This window comes from Ananas comosus, linkage group 24 (assembly GCF_001540865.1).
Source record: "Ananas comosus cultivar F153 linkage group 24, ASM154086v1, whole genome shotgun sequence".
In the NCBI taxonomy this organism is placed as follows: Eukaryota; Viridiplantae; Streptophyta; class Magnoliopsida; order Poales; family Bromeliaceae; genus Ananas; species Ananas comosus.
In genome coordinates this window covers 694,037-707,968 of record NC_033644.1, presented here as the reverse complement: position 1 = coordinate 707,968, position 13,932 = coordinate 694,037, and the positions used below count along the sequence as shown (strand labels likewise).

At 38.6% G+C, this 13,932-nt stretch overlaps 1 protein-coding gene across 7 annotated transcripts; it reads left to right on the top strand.

Annotated features, from left to right (window-relative positions):
• LOC109728581 (protein LHY-like) lies at positions 1,400-12,995 on the top strand. Of its 7 annotated transcripts, none has more exons than XM_020259004.1 (8): positions 1,400-1,637; positions 1,740-1,851; positions 2,101-2,162; positions 7,736-7,822; positions 10,135-10,368; positions 10,734-12,029; positions 12,123-12,266; positions 12,439-12,995. In XM_020259004.1, the coding sequence occupies exons 1-8, from the start codon at positions 1,599-1,601 to the stop codon at positions 12,640-12,642; spliced, it is 2,178 nt and encodes a 725-aa protein (XP_020114593.1). In that variant the 5' UTR covers positions 1,400-1,598; the 3' UTR covers positions 12,643-12,995. The 7 variants fall into 7 exon arrangements, with proteins under 7 accessions (XP_020114593.1, XP_020114594.1, XP_020114595.1 ...); XM_020259005.1 differs by having other exon boundaries at positions 2,046-2,162; XM_020259006.1 differs by having other exon boundaries at positions 1,715-1,851; positions 2,046-2,162.

Here is a 13,932-nt window from a genome sequence, read left to right as displayed (position 1 = left end):
TCGTCCCCTTAATCCACATTATAATCCCGTCCTAAAAACGGACGGTCGTGATCACTCGAACGTTGGCACCTGAGCCGTTGGATCGACCGCTAGCCGACGATCCACGGAAACGCGATCCTCGTCACCTCCCCACTTGTTGTCTTGTAGATAAGACGAAGCGATTTACCGCCACGTGTCCACCCCTCCCCTCGTGGGCCCCACCCTGCGCGCTTTTCCCCCACAACCTCATGTAAAAAGAAACACAACCCCCACCTGTCCCGTTCCCAAACATACAAAAATTCCTGTGCGACTCCCTCACCCGCCGCCAACATTAAGCAACTTCATCCGCCCCGTCCATTTTCCGCGCCAGCGTGGCCACAAGTTTCCCGAGCAAACGAGCGGTCCCGATTCGCAGAGATATCCAATCCGACGGCGATCATCTTCCCGCACACGAGTTCTATGCGGAGCGAGGCACCCGCACCTGCGGACCAGCATAAGCCACACGCTCCACCCTCCAAAAAGCGCACCAAGACGAAAACCAGCCACTAGTTTCTCGCCACGTGGCGCCGTCTCCTGAGCCACTCGCGCACCCTCCGTTCCTTGTAGCCTCATATTTTCCCCCTTTTTTTTTTTTTTTTTTTCTCCCCTCAATATTTTAAAAAATTAAAAATAATAAAAAAATCGACACCTCAATATCTCTGTGTCCCATCTTAATTTAATTTAATTCTTTTTTTCTGAAAAAAAAAAATGTTCTTGGTTTGGGGCCTCATAGAAATCCACAAGAAAATATAGTGGCTGAGATTTGTCCCCCGCGTTCGCTCGTTCGAGAAGAGGGATAGAGAGATAGAGAGAGAGAGAGAGAGAGAGAGAGAGTTATGGGGATTTGCATGATTGGAGTTGTTGAATAAAAAACAAATCAATTGGTTCTCACCACATTTGTGGCTTAATTTGGGTCATGAGAAGTAGTGTCTCTTAGTACTTGTCTTCAATTAATAATAATAATACTAATACTAACAATAACAATAATGTTTGTTAAAGGTTAATAATGCATGAAGACCCCTCAATCACATTCCATTTTCAAATTCACCACCCTTTAATCTTTCCTTTTTTATTTTTTAGATTGATATCCTCTCAAGTGCTTATTTTAATAAATTGAATTAATATATAGTTCATGACATCTACAGCTTTATCAGCTAAAAAGTTTAANTAGTTTTTTTGTTGGTTTTTAGGTCCCCTTTTTTTTTTTTTTTTTGATTTGCTTCGTTGTGTTAAGTGGTTAGCGGAGTGGATTTGCTTGGCTAGGTCATTGGCGCCAGATGTTTCTCTCGTTCTCGTTCTCGTTCTCGTTCTCGTTCTCGTTCTCGTTGTTCTCAGTCGTTCTTCGTCGTTGTAGTTGTAGGTTGAAGCGGTGTTGGATTTGTGATTGGTTTTGAGGTGGTGAGTCGAGCTTTTGGGCGAGTTATGAGGTACTATCTTCGGCAAATCGAGCGCATGAGTGGTGATATGGAGGGAGGGGTTCTGCTGTTTGTCGAGGATTTGAATTCCAAGTGATCTTTGATTCGTACTTTGCTGCTGCTTTTATACTGTGATTTGTTGTTGTTGTTGTTGCTGTTGTTGTTATGGAGGCGAACTCTTCAGGCGAAGAGTTTATTGTGAAGGTGAGAGATTGTTGGATTAGTTCTTGCTTGTTGGCACCTTTTGTTTTGTTTTGGATGCTTTACTGCTGCTTTAATAGCGTTTGTCGGAGTCGATGAGTGTAGGTGAGGAAGCCCTACACGATCACTAAGCAGCGGGAGAGGTGGACAGAGGAGGAGCATAACCGGTTTCTGGAAGCTTTGAAGCTGTATGGGAGAGCTTGGCAGCGCATCGAAGGTTAGCAATTTGACATGCTCTTTTTTATGTCTCAAAAATTATCAAATCGAATTCTTCTTTGGTAAAGATGTGAAATTGGTGATGCTGTTGTACTGCTCTTATTGGTGGTGAGTAGATATTATAAAGCTACTAGTCTAGCACTAAATCAGTGACTTGCTTCTTGTTATTATACTTGGTATTTATGTATGTTGCAGAGCATATTGGTACAAAAACCGCTGTTCATATACTTGGTATTTATGTATGTTGCAGAGCATATTGGTACAAAAACCGCTGTTCAAATACGAAGTCATGCACAAAAGTTCTTCACAAAGGTGTAGTACCTTTCTCCTTAAATCGATTTGATATTGCATGGCATAATTGCTTGAAATTTTTCTGTAGTCTGCTTTTGGTGGGTAATGAATATGTTTCCTGGATTTAATTTAATTCCTCTTTCCCTTACTTCTCAGATCTTGCCCTGTTTACACCGCTAGGATATGGAACTTGCTGAGAATTTCAAGAAACTTGACTGACATATTTTTATGTGATGGGTCATGATAACTTGTCAAAAATTTTGTAGATTCTAAAATGCGTAAGCTATCTTTCTTTCTTTCTCTCTCCTCGCCTTCACCGCGGCACGTGCGGCGTACCTCATTTTTTTCGCGACCGAGGGCCTCTCCTTTGATGTCGCTGCCATTGCCGCTGCCGTAGGTCTTGCGTGGCTACTTGGAATACAAATTATATATTCCGAGTAAAAAGGTCCTTTACCCCTTAGGTAACTGTAGTTAGCTCTTTTAACTTATGGCTATCTAATTTTTAGTAATAGAAGGATATATCTACACATGGGAGGACTTTTGGAGGGATAAATTTGATGAGTTAAGTTTTGTAGAGATATATTTGTTATTTGATACCGTTGTAGGGAGCCATATGCAATTATCCCTAAAATAAAATATCCTCATATAGTCATATGAATAAGTAATATATATTATATATAATGTTAAGTTATATGTATGTAATTATATATAATAATACGTACTATATATATTTACTTATAGATATGTATAATTGTAATAATACTATTTATAATATATCCTCATATAGGAACTAAATATTTAGTTATATGTATAATATATCCTCATATATATTAATATATATATCCTTAAAAACACTACATTCTATATATCATATATTATATCATTTGTTCCTTAGACGGATAAATGTATTATATATATAAAACTAAATATCTTTTTTTGGTAACTAATGTATCGGGCTTTCGTGTTGGACCCGGGCGGAGCTTGGACATGTCTCAAAAACTTTTTTGGGCCTAAAATTTTAAGTCGGGCCCAGACCGAAAGTTATAATTTTTATACCAAAGCTTGGCCTATACATGGCCCATTGGGCCGGGCCTTGTTTAGGCCGGGCCGAATACCACCCCTAGTTGCAGCTACGGCAACCAGTAGTGTTGTAGCTGCCACAACTGTTGTAGTTGTTGCTTCACCAAGTTGCCATTGTTGTTGCTACTTTGTTGTTGCCGCTCGTCCTTTGCGCACCACTGTTGCTATCGGTGATGCCGTTGTTATTGCCACCCTGCCGTGTTATAGCTTTTGTTGCTACCTTCTTGTTGTTGTTGTTGCTTCTTTGTGTGTTGCACCACTATTGACTAAGAAGGATTTGTGGTGTTGACACTACTACTGATGAATTCCGAGAAGACTCTTGAGGATCACCGAAGGAGAGACCTTGGTGAAATGGTTTGGGTTCAATAAGATGTAGCGTGTCAAAGGACAAAGGCTTCGGCAAGGCCTAAGAAGGTAAGTCGAGTGTGCTGGAAATTCAAATTTTACTAGCAAATGCTGAAGAATTTCAGAATGGGCTCGCAAGTGGAGGGCAATTTGGGAAGTAAGGTGTAATCGCCACATTGAAATCATTCTGAAAATGGCTATCCCAGGCTGGGCATTAAGGATATAATAGAGAGGATCTACTGGGGGAGGAGGGATGAGGAGAGAATCTAATTTTACCCTTAGGCCCCGTTTGGTTTGGGAATAAAGCGGGGATAATGAAAATTATCCGCGTTATTCCGCCAAACGGGATATTTTTTGGTCCGGATAAAATATCCTGGCTAAACCTAACTATTCCTAGTTATCCCTGGATAGCTTGGGATAAATTATTCCACCATTTTGGTAGAATAGTGCTATTTCAAGTTTGAATTCTGAACTTTATTAAGATTATAAATTAAGTTAAAATAAATTACGTAGAGATGATATATTACATATTATAATAAATTATTTTTATTATAAAAATTTGAAAAAAAAGATTTTTATTAAATCATATTTTATAATGAATTATTTTTTATAAAATACTATAATAAAATATTTTTATTAAATTATTTTTATAGTAAATTATTTTATTAAATATATTTTATAAATTAACTAATCACTTTTTCACTATCCTCTACTATTCCATAAAATTAATCAAATACAATTTCAATTATTCCTGAGAATAGCAGCATTACAAAGCAAACACAATTTTACTTTTATTTCGGACTACTTTGAAATACTTTTATATCCCAATGTTCGTTATCCCCGAACCAAATGGGGCTTTATTTTATACCCGCACTAGGAGTAGGTGTAACGTAGACCTAGTAGTCGTAAAGTAGTTACCCTCATTGTTGACAAGACTGTCTGCCGTCAACTGTCCCCAATGATTCTGAACATTGTCGGAACCACCTCATTCTCGTCGGCAAATGCACTTCTTGTTGTATGCCTCGACAACATGCACCATTGTTGAAGTCGTTTTTGCCTCGACAACATGCACCATTGTTGAAGTCGTTTTTGTTGAAATGGCTAAGCATAACTTGATTTCCCCCTGTATCAACGGCTGAGATCTAAGAGGCAGACCGTTTGTGGTTCGGCCAACACTTAAGGCTTCAACACTTCTTAAGGCCATCCCGTTTGAGGTCTTGTTGAATCCCAGGGTTTCAAGTTGAGAGAAGAATTCAATCGGGCAGCTCTCTTACTGATCCTCACCTGAGACACAGTTAGATCAGCCTTCAATCAGAAGGACAAGGAAAATAGACTAATCGAAGAGTGTCAGGCGTAAACTTGTTGCTCGTCCGCCAACAAGTGGTTATAGGAATGCAAACGGATCCGGGTTAGCGGAGCTCCCACCCTCGCCTTTAATGGGCGGCAAATGTGATGAAACTATTCGATTTGTGGCAGTAAACAAGGTTGATTTTATGAGTGGAGACCAATTAGCTGGAAAAAAATGCGGTCTGCCCCATAATCCGGCCTAATTCGCTTCACATATTTCTTGGAATACCCTTTTCTAATTCTCTTTACAAAAGTACTAATCTATATATTCATAACTTATACCCAACTATAGACCTTAACCCTAATTTCTTTTCCTCTTTCCTAAAGCTACTCTCATTATCTTTTCCTCTTCAATGGAGTTGGCCATCTTTCCTCTTCGAGTTATGAATCTCTCCATCTTTCTCGCCATTAATCTCTACTCCATCCTTGTTGTAGATATTTTTAACATTCACACCATCTGTCTATCCTCTGCTCCATTGATGACATCTTCACTCTCCAGAAGTCGGCATCTTCGGCGACAACTTCACAGGCTCCATCCTTACATTTATTTTTTTTGGCTGGGCATTTTCTTTTTTGCTTTCTTTTTTTAAAATTCAGTTGATGGGGTACACCAGTGAGGAGTTGAAGTTGAGGCGGGATGGGCGACAGCATCAATATTCAACCCTCCCAAGGATTTGGGGCAACTGGTGGGGCAAGACCTCGATTGGCGGGGCGGGAGATGTGGTTTCCTCCTGCCCTTGGATCCACCCAGTTTGCATTCCTAGTGCTTCATAAATCACCATACCAAAGACTGAGAAGGGTGTCACATGAGCTACCGAGCTGCCATCACTGCCTCTAGATCATCGTCAACACATCACCCTACCCTCCAAAACCTTGGATGAGAACGGAGGCGAGAGAGGGTTCTTCCACTTTGACTGTCCTATGCGTACAAAGAAAGCAAGGAAGAAAAATATCTTCCTTGATTGTCCTATAATTTTTTAGGAGGCGGAAGACATTGATCGAAACACTGATCGCCGCTCATTTGATTCTCTTTTTGTTGGAAGAACAAGGTAGTGTTGAGAATGATCAGCCTTTTTGTTTTTGTCCATTATTCCCTTATCTTTTAAAGATAATAGAGGGAATTGTGCTTAGCTTAATCTATTCTTCATTGAATGGAAAGCTTTGGAAAATTGAATCGGTTCACCAACTACTTCACTGTATGTTCATGCCAAGTGTTCGGTATATTGCCAAACTCAGTTTCTGCATAATGGACCCATTGAGCGGTCTGTTCATACTTCGCTTCTTGGGTCTTCATGACAAATGTAATCAGAGAGGAGGGTCACTAGAACTTTCGTTTCCTTAGGTGCCACCTTATTTTAAAATGATCAACTATCAACAATTTTGTTGAAATAAGGGACTTCTCGGCCCCTGCTACCTCGATCAGAGCGAAAAATGTCATATTCATATGCTTGCTGGTGCTTTCATGAAAAAAGAGGGAGATCATGCCTTAATTTATAAAACTTGGGTAAGCATGGTAATTTATGGTTCAATACAATTAAGAAATAAATTAAGGTAGGAACTGTTAACTAAATTAAGCTAATTTGATGCATTCTTGTATATTGACGTTTATGTTTTCTTGCAAGGTATTTGCAAGCACAAACGATGGCCTCTAGTCAGTTATGCTTAAATACCAACCGACACGTACACGGCATTATACGACCATGCCATGTTGATAAAATCATTCTTGTACCTTATGCAAAGCTTACTATCTAATCCATGAATAATCGCAAGTTATTATCAACTACTTCACAGCCAAGATAGTAAGATATTAACATGTCTTTAGGTAGGACCTAGTTCATTCATATTCTACATGCGAACTAAATTCATCTTTATTTATTTGCTTATTTTTCTTTCGAGAATTGGGAGCACGCCTTTGACGCTCATTCTTGGAATCCTCTATCTTGAATCCTCACCTAATTACACCACATGCTTTACCACAGGGGATCTTAGCGCTTAGGCATTCGTATGCATTATCAGATGGCATGGCATGCTTATAAACTAAATTCATGCTACATGCAAAGCGAGTTGAGCATGTTGTTTATGAATAACTAATCATTAATTAAAGCCATAACTTAATTAAGTGTGTTAAGAATTAACATGAGTTAACAAAATACTTTAACCAACCTATAGGCCAGTTTGTTGTGAATGAACTAACTCTTTTGACCATGGACCATAAAATCAAGCAATTCTGGGAACAAATTAGAGCTAGGGATACTCCATCGCTTTTCATCAAGAGTACCGACTGGAATCCCTATACCTAAAAGCTAGTTTGATGTTGAGATCCCTCAAAAGTCCCCGAAAACCTATTTCAAATGTGATTTTCAATTAGTACTAAGTTTTACCATATCCAAATTAATTGCAATTTCCAAATAGTACTATGATTTACCATATTGAAAAATGACTTTATTAACAACTTAGAAACAATGCTAAACTTAGGCCTTGTTTTGTATCATTGCCATTTTTCTATTTTAATTTTTTGAAGAAAAAAACCTACAGTGGAGTGTACGAGTGGTTAGTTCAGTGCTTGCACTCTATACATTTACTTGGGTTTGTTTAGTGAAAAAAAAGAAACACTAGTATTAATTTTCTTTTCATCCCTTATTTTTTGTTAAAATGTCTTTTGGCATTCAGTTGGTTGCATTCTAAGCTAGCCAGTGATGGCAAGAGTAGGGAAGCCACCCACCAACATTTCCAATCAGATAGTTTTTTTTTAATAGAAAAAAAAGCAAAGTTATCAAGTAAAGCCTTAATTTTCTGCTGACGATTGCTGTGTCGGTTGACAGTGGGAATGCGTGGACATTGCCAACTGCTTCAATACGCTCCTGCTGACCGTGCCAATATGTCAACAAATAACAGAGGCTCTATATGAGGTCTGTGCCAACCGTGCTAAGCATCAGCACATGCCATGCTGCAATGTGTCATGGTAGTGGCTTACCGGCACTTCCGTGCTAGTGGGATGAATATCCTTTTTTTTTGTGCTAAACCAAAAATCATATGAACAAACAACTTGTTTCACCATTAAAGTTATCGACTCATTGACCACTTGATGCATCAATAAAAAGGATTATCCATTAAATCTGGTTCAAGTAGCTTCGAGCAATCTAAATTATAGTTAATGGCTTTGATTGTTGATTCAAGTGCTTGAGTATTTGAGAAAAAGGAAGTATTTGGGCCTAAACCCTCTCGAGTGTAGCCTAGTCATATTTTATATGTAATTTTTATATAATTGCAAAAGCGACCCAAAGGACGTTCCAAATTAGTGGATTTCTTTTCTTTTACATGAAACAAAGGAGATTATCCCCTCTGACCTACTATATCAGTCTACATTCGACATATTCATTTTAGGTTCTCTTGACCAAAGCTTCCTAAAAGAGAATGGTATATAGATTGGTGGGAAGTTGAAATTCAAGTTTATCTCTTTTGCTTCTTAGTCTTGTTTCTTCTGAGGAATTCCTTTTCTCAAGTAAAATTTTATATTATATGATTTCTTACTTGATAAGAGGCTCCTATTTTTCGTCCTTTTGTCTTATAGAATCTGCTCTTGTCCAACCTAATGTGTACCCTTTTATTTCAAAAGCAGGGAGATCAAGTTTATTAATCGCTCAGGCTTTTATAACTTTCCTATTTAGAAAAGGGACTCCAACTAAATAAAAATCAGTTACATCAATTGGAATTTTCCTGGTTCCGCCCTTTAAGGAGTAGATTCCAGTTTTTTCAGTATATTTTGTTACTGACTATAGCTGGTGAAATGATTTTAGATGGTTCATCCCTTTGTGTAATTAATGAAAGTGACATTTTGACAAGATTTGCTACCCAATGAGTTACGGCTGACCGATAAGTTTTAATTGATGAAAGTGTCATTTTATGATTTGTTGATAACTACTAGTCGAAATTGTCAACATGGTTGTGTGATTATTAGAGTTAAAAAGAAAAGAAAGAAGATCGGACGGACTAGCATGAAGACTTTGACTATATTTCCAGATTTCCTCTGTTATACTTTCCGTTCGTGATACCAGAGAGAATAGGGAACATCTTTGCTTGAACTGTTAAGCTCTGATGGTAGACAGTTTATTGCATAAACCTGCCCAATCTCTTGACGGTTGCGATATCACTTGCATCATACCATTTTCTAATAAGGCTTTCTGTTAGCTAGGGTAGCTGATTTTTCAACACGATTATCTGGTAAATTTTAAGAAATAAAGGGAAAAAAAATCAGAGTGCTTTACAAACTAAATCTTCTACATCATCTCATAATGGCATTTTCTTAATTTTTTCAGACTATATGCTCAAGGATGTAACTCTAGAAGATCTAGTCTATTGTCTTTTTCTTGTTTTAGTTTGTTGAGAGCTTGGAATCAGCTTCATTTGCTGAAGTGCTGATTAATACCAATGAACTTCCTCACAAACTAGTCTTCTAATAGTCTAAGGTCTGATTCTGTGTATCATCATACATTCTTTTCTTTACTTTTTTTGTTTCTGTTTTTAATTCTTATGGCAATGATCTTGCCGGGAAGCAACCCAAGAAACATTTCAAATGCAATATCAGTAGTTATACACTTTACACTGTTATCCCTTGTGTTGCCTAGTACTTGTCCTTTCAAAACCCTTTGGGAGTGTAACACTCCGACACATTGACCGAGAGTTCTAACACTTGATTTTATAGCTTGTTGTACAAATCTATATTTTGTAATTTTCCTTGAGGTGCAATGGCAATCTACGGATCTGCAAATGCTGAAACTTCTTCTAAATATTGATTTAGTACACATAGAGTGAAATGAGCTCAATTATTGAGACTGACATTATTTGATTTGCTTCATTTTTTTCTGTACAGTATCTAATAACATTTTATAATTAGATTGAACTGCTTTCCCAGTTGAAAATTTCATTCATAATTAGATTGACAGTTGAAAATTTCTTCAGCTAAAATGAACCTCTTCAGATATATCATGATTGGCATTACACCCTTCAATAGTTAAAACCTAGAGATATCCCTCGATGTATTAGATAATACTGCAAGTTACCCCTTCTCGAGAACAAGTACTATCATCTTATAAATCCGGCTGGCTATCAGTTGGTTTTAATTGTTCAAGGAGGGTAAAGTTCAAATCACATTATATCCAGTGCAGTTATATATTTTTGCCATTATTTTTTCCTCAAGCTCTGACAACTCAGCAAATTGCAGCTGGAAAAAGAGGCTATGACAAAAGGCGTTCCACCAGGACAAGCTCACGACATCGACATTCCTCCCCCACGACCGAAAAGGAAACCAAACAGTCCATATCCTCGAAAAAGTTGTGCGTTAAGTCCTCTCTCCTCCACTGGGGAAGTAGTGAATGAGAAATCAAATTATTCCTTCTCTCCCTTGAGCGCCGGTAACAGAGAAGTCTCGCAAAAGGAAAGTGATGCACCTTCAGAGGTATAAAACTGCACAATTAATCCCTGCCTTTTAGAACCCCTTTTTATTTGAGATTTTTACTCATTTAGCCTTGTGCAGCATTATTTGCTTGAATCGATGTCCCAAAAAATTTGAGTTTTCACATATGCCCTTCAGAAAATTTGGTTTCTGAAACTTTTTTATGCTTCAATTAGAGCATAAAATACCCGTTTTTATGAAAAATTTGTACTGTGCTGCCGAGCACAATATATGAAAATTCAGATTTTATGTATATGCAAATAGATAATTTTGCAGGGATACGTATCTGAGTTCCCTGTTATTTATTTTCCCTCCGTTTTATTTAATCCTTAACATTATTTGATCAAAAACTTATTTCAACTGAAAAGCCGCAAAATAAGGAGATGTCTGAGAACGGAAGCTGCTCTGAGGTGCTTAATCTCTTTCGAGAAGCTCCATGCGTTTCCATGTCTTCTATCAACAAGGGTTCTGCATACAATCATTCTGCATACAAAGGCTTCGACCCAATGATGAAGGAAAGCAAAGAGAGGAGCCTATTGGAGAAAACCCCAGTTTTGACTGAAACAAATGAAAAGCCGGATGCTGGTACAGATCAGGAAACGGAAAGGCTTAAAGGAATCCGCATCAGTTCTGATGCAAATTGCCCTAAAAATGAAGGGGTTAATGACCAAGGATCGCCGCCTGTAGAAACAATACAAGTTGATCAAATCAACAATCCAATGGCCGAACAAGCGGGAGGAGCTCATGGCGAAAGTGTTAACCCATCGACAAACCATTCACTTTCTACAGGCCCAAAGCTTCATGAGAACTCCACTATGCCTTCTTTTCACCATAACTATCCAATTTTTTCACCTTTTCCCCAATGCCACAACCAACAAGATGCCTATAGGTCGTACCTGAATATCTCCTCCACATTCTCTAATCTCTTAGTGTCCACATTACTACAGAACCCAGCTATCCATACAGTGGCGAGGTTCGCAGCATCTTTTTGGCCATCTCCAGAAATAAACGCTTCTGTTGATTCGAACCCAGAAACCCTTGCTTCTCAAAACTTGGCTTCTCTCGCCACTGCGACTGTCGCAGCTGCTTCCGCATGGTGGGCAACTCAAGGGCTTTTGCCTCTATTCCCTCCTACGCCTCTTGGTTTTGCATTCCCCCCTCCGCCCACTACTACTGGACTTCCCATAGTGGGCGACACCAGGACTTCCGAAAAGGAAAGCGGTGACGGAATATATCAAGGTCCTTCGAAAGATCAAGAAGCTCCTAATTTAGATCAATCCGAGGGTTTAAAGCAGTATCCTTCTTCTAAGCCTTCACTGTCGTCATTGTCTGACTCCGATGAGAGTGGAAGAGAAGAAGAAAAAAGGTCACTGTGTGCTGAATTAAAGGCTTCAAGGACTAGCAAATCTAAACCATCATCAGCTAATGAAGGAACGAATAATGCTGATAGTTTGAGGAACAATAAGAAGCAGGACCGTTCTTCGTGCGGCTCCAATACACCTTCGAGCAGTGATGTAGAAACCGATATGCCTGAAAACGATGAGCAAATCAATGATAATTCGAAGCAGGATTATTTTGGTAATTCTTTGGCTGGAGACACTAATTATCGCAGATTCAGAAGCAGCGGAAGCACAATCGATTCGTGGAAAGAAGTATCTGAAGAGGTTGTGAACTGCCAAAATTACCTTTTCTCATTGCTGAAATACAACTTTTTGAGTGTCCATTACTGCTTCTCTAATTTCTGTTTTGACTGTCAGGGTCGCCTCGCCTTTCAAGCGCTTTTCAGGAGAGGAGTACTACCGCAGAGCTTTTCTCCACCGCCTGCCGAAGAAGAAGGTGTGAAGTGCAAAGGAGGAGAAGAAACCACCTTGCCACCTGTCAACAACACAGGCTTAACTATGGTAATATTTCACTTCTTTTTTTTCTTTTCTTTTCTTCTTTTCCTTTTCTTTTGTACTGAATGTTGGCTATCAGAGTAAATCTTGTCACCAATACGTCTTTGAATCTATCCTACAACTTGCACCACCCTTTCTGGGATTGGCCATCCTAATTCGTGCTTTTGATTCTGCGAAGGACACATTAATCCGAAGCAACGAAAGCGGCGAGCTAGGATCATTATTAACCAGTGGATTCCTTCAAGCGAAGCTAAAAGCTCGCCGAACTGGATTCAAACCGTATAAGAGGTGCTCGGCAGAAGCAAAAGAAAGCAGGGCAACGGCCGGCGAGGAAGCCATCAACAACAAGAGGATTCGCCTCGAGGGAGAAACTTCGACCTGATGGTACGGGACACGAATGATCTCTTCACTCTTCGACCCGTGCATCTCCAAAAATAACTTAGCATCTCTTTTCAAAGTAAATTATAGATCTATGAGAGACATAATCGAACAATATTCAAGTTTGTCGCGCGCCGCGACTTTGCGCACTTTACTTTCAGTTGTTGTATTCTGAGATGTCAAGCAGGCCCATACTGAATGAGGCAAACTGCTTAAGAAAAAAAGCTCTGCACTGTGATTGCTGAGACTTCTATAGAAAGTACTTCTCATGTGGCTTTTCATAAATGAAGGCTTTCTTGTGGTTATGAATGTTTGGAAATGCAGGATCAGTTGGTCCACTGGGCTACTGTTTATGGAGTTTGTAGTTGCATTAAAATGTGTGTTTTCAAGATCTTAGAGATTTCTTGGTGTATGTTTAGAAAACAAATAGCTTTCTTGGTTTTTCTTTTTTCTTTATTTTTTTGACTTTTTTGGGTGGATATAGCCCTTATTAAGAGTTAAAATTTGCATCAACTCTCCCAGTTTCATTTCTGTCCCTAGACTTTTAGTTATTGCAACTTGGTCCTTTTAACTTTTTAACCCAAGTTTTAATCGAGTCCCTAACCTTCTAATTGTTGCAATTAGGTCCTTAGCCTTTTATCCAAGTGTCAATTGTGTTAGGGGCACTTTCTCTAATTGTCTCAATTGGGTCCTTAACCATGGATTCTTTTCATCGCAATCTCCATTAATTAGGTTGAACGAAACTTGCCATCGTAGCAACAGTGTAGTACAAATAAATTTTCAATTCAAAATTTTTTACAAATTAAGGAATTGATCTTTTAAACTGCGCAATGCTTGGATAATACAAACTTCAAAATATATAAACTTTTATACGCAAGCTTTTTAAATTGTGTGAATCATATTTATTGGACTCAATTTTAATTTTAACTCATTAATCATTAACTCTTAAGTTGGGTGCATAAAGCGTACATATTTAAAAAGTAAAAAAGAAGCTTTGTATGATCAGAATCTGCTGGAGTCCCTTCTATAGTCTCACTCATGTGATAATTGTGGTCTATATGGGGGATTGGATTTGTGTCCGACGAAAACATTTAGGATCTAAATCGAGTTGGGGCTGCCGAGAACGTCAGGGTTTAAACGAGAAGAGCTTGTAACATCTCAATAGCCCCGCATCGAATGAGAATGAAATTATGTATGAAAGTATAAGGACCAGATACCCTGCGACTAATAATTGAACTTAAATATTTTGGGGCGGTGGTTTGAGCACAACAAATTCTTAGTACTAGTGTATGTA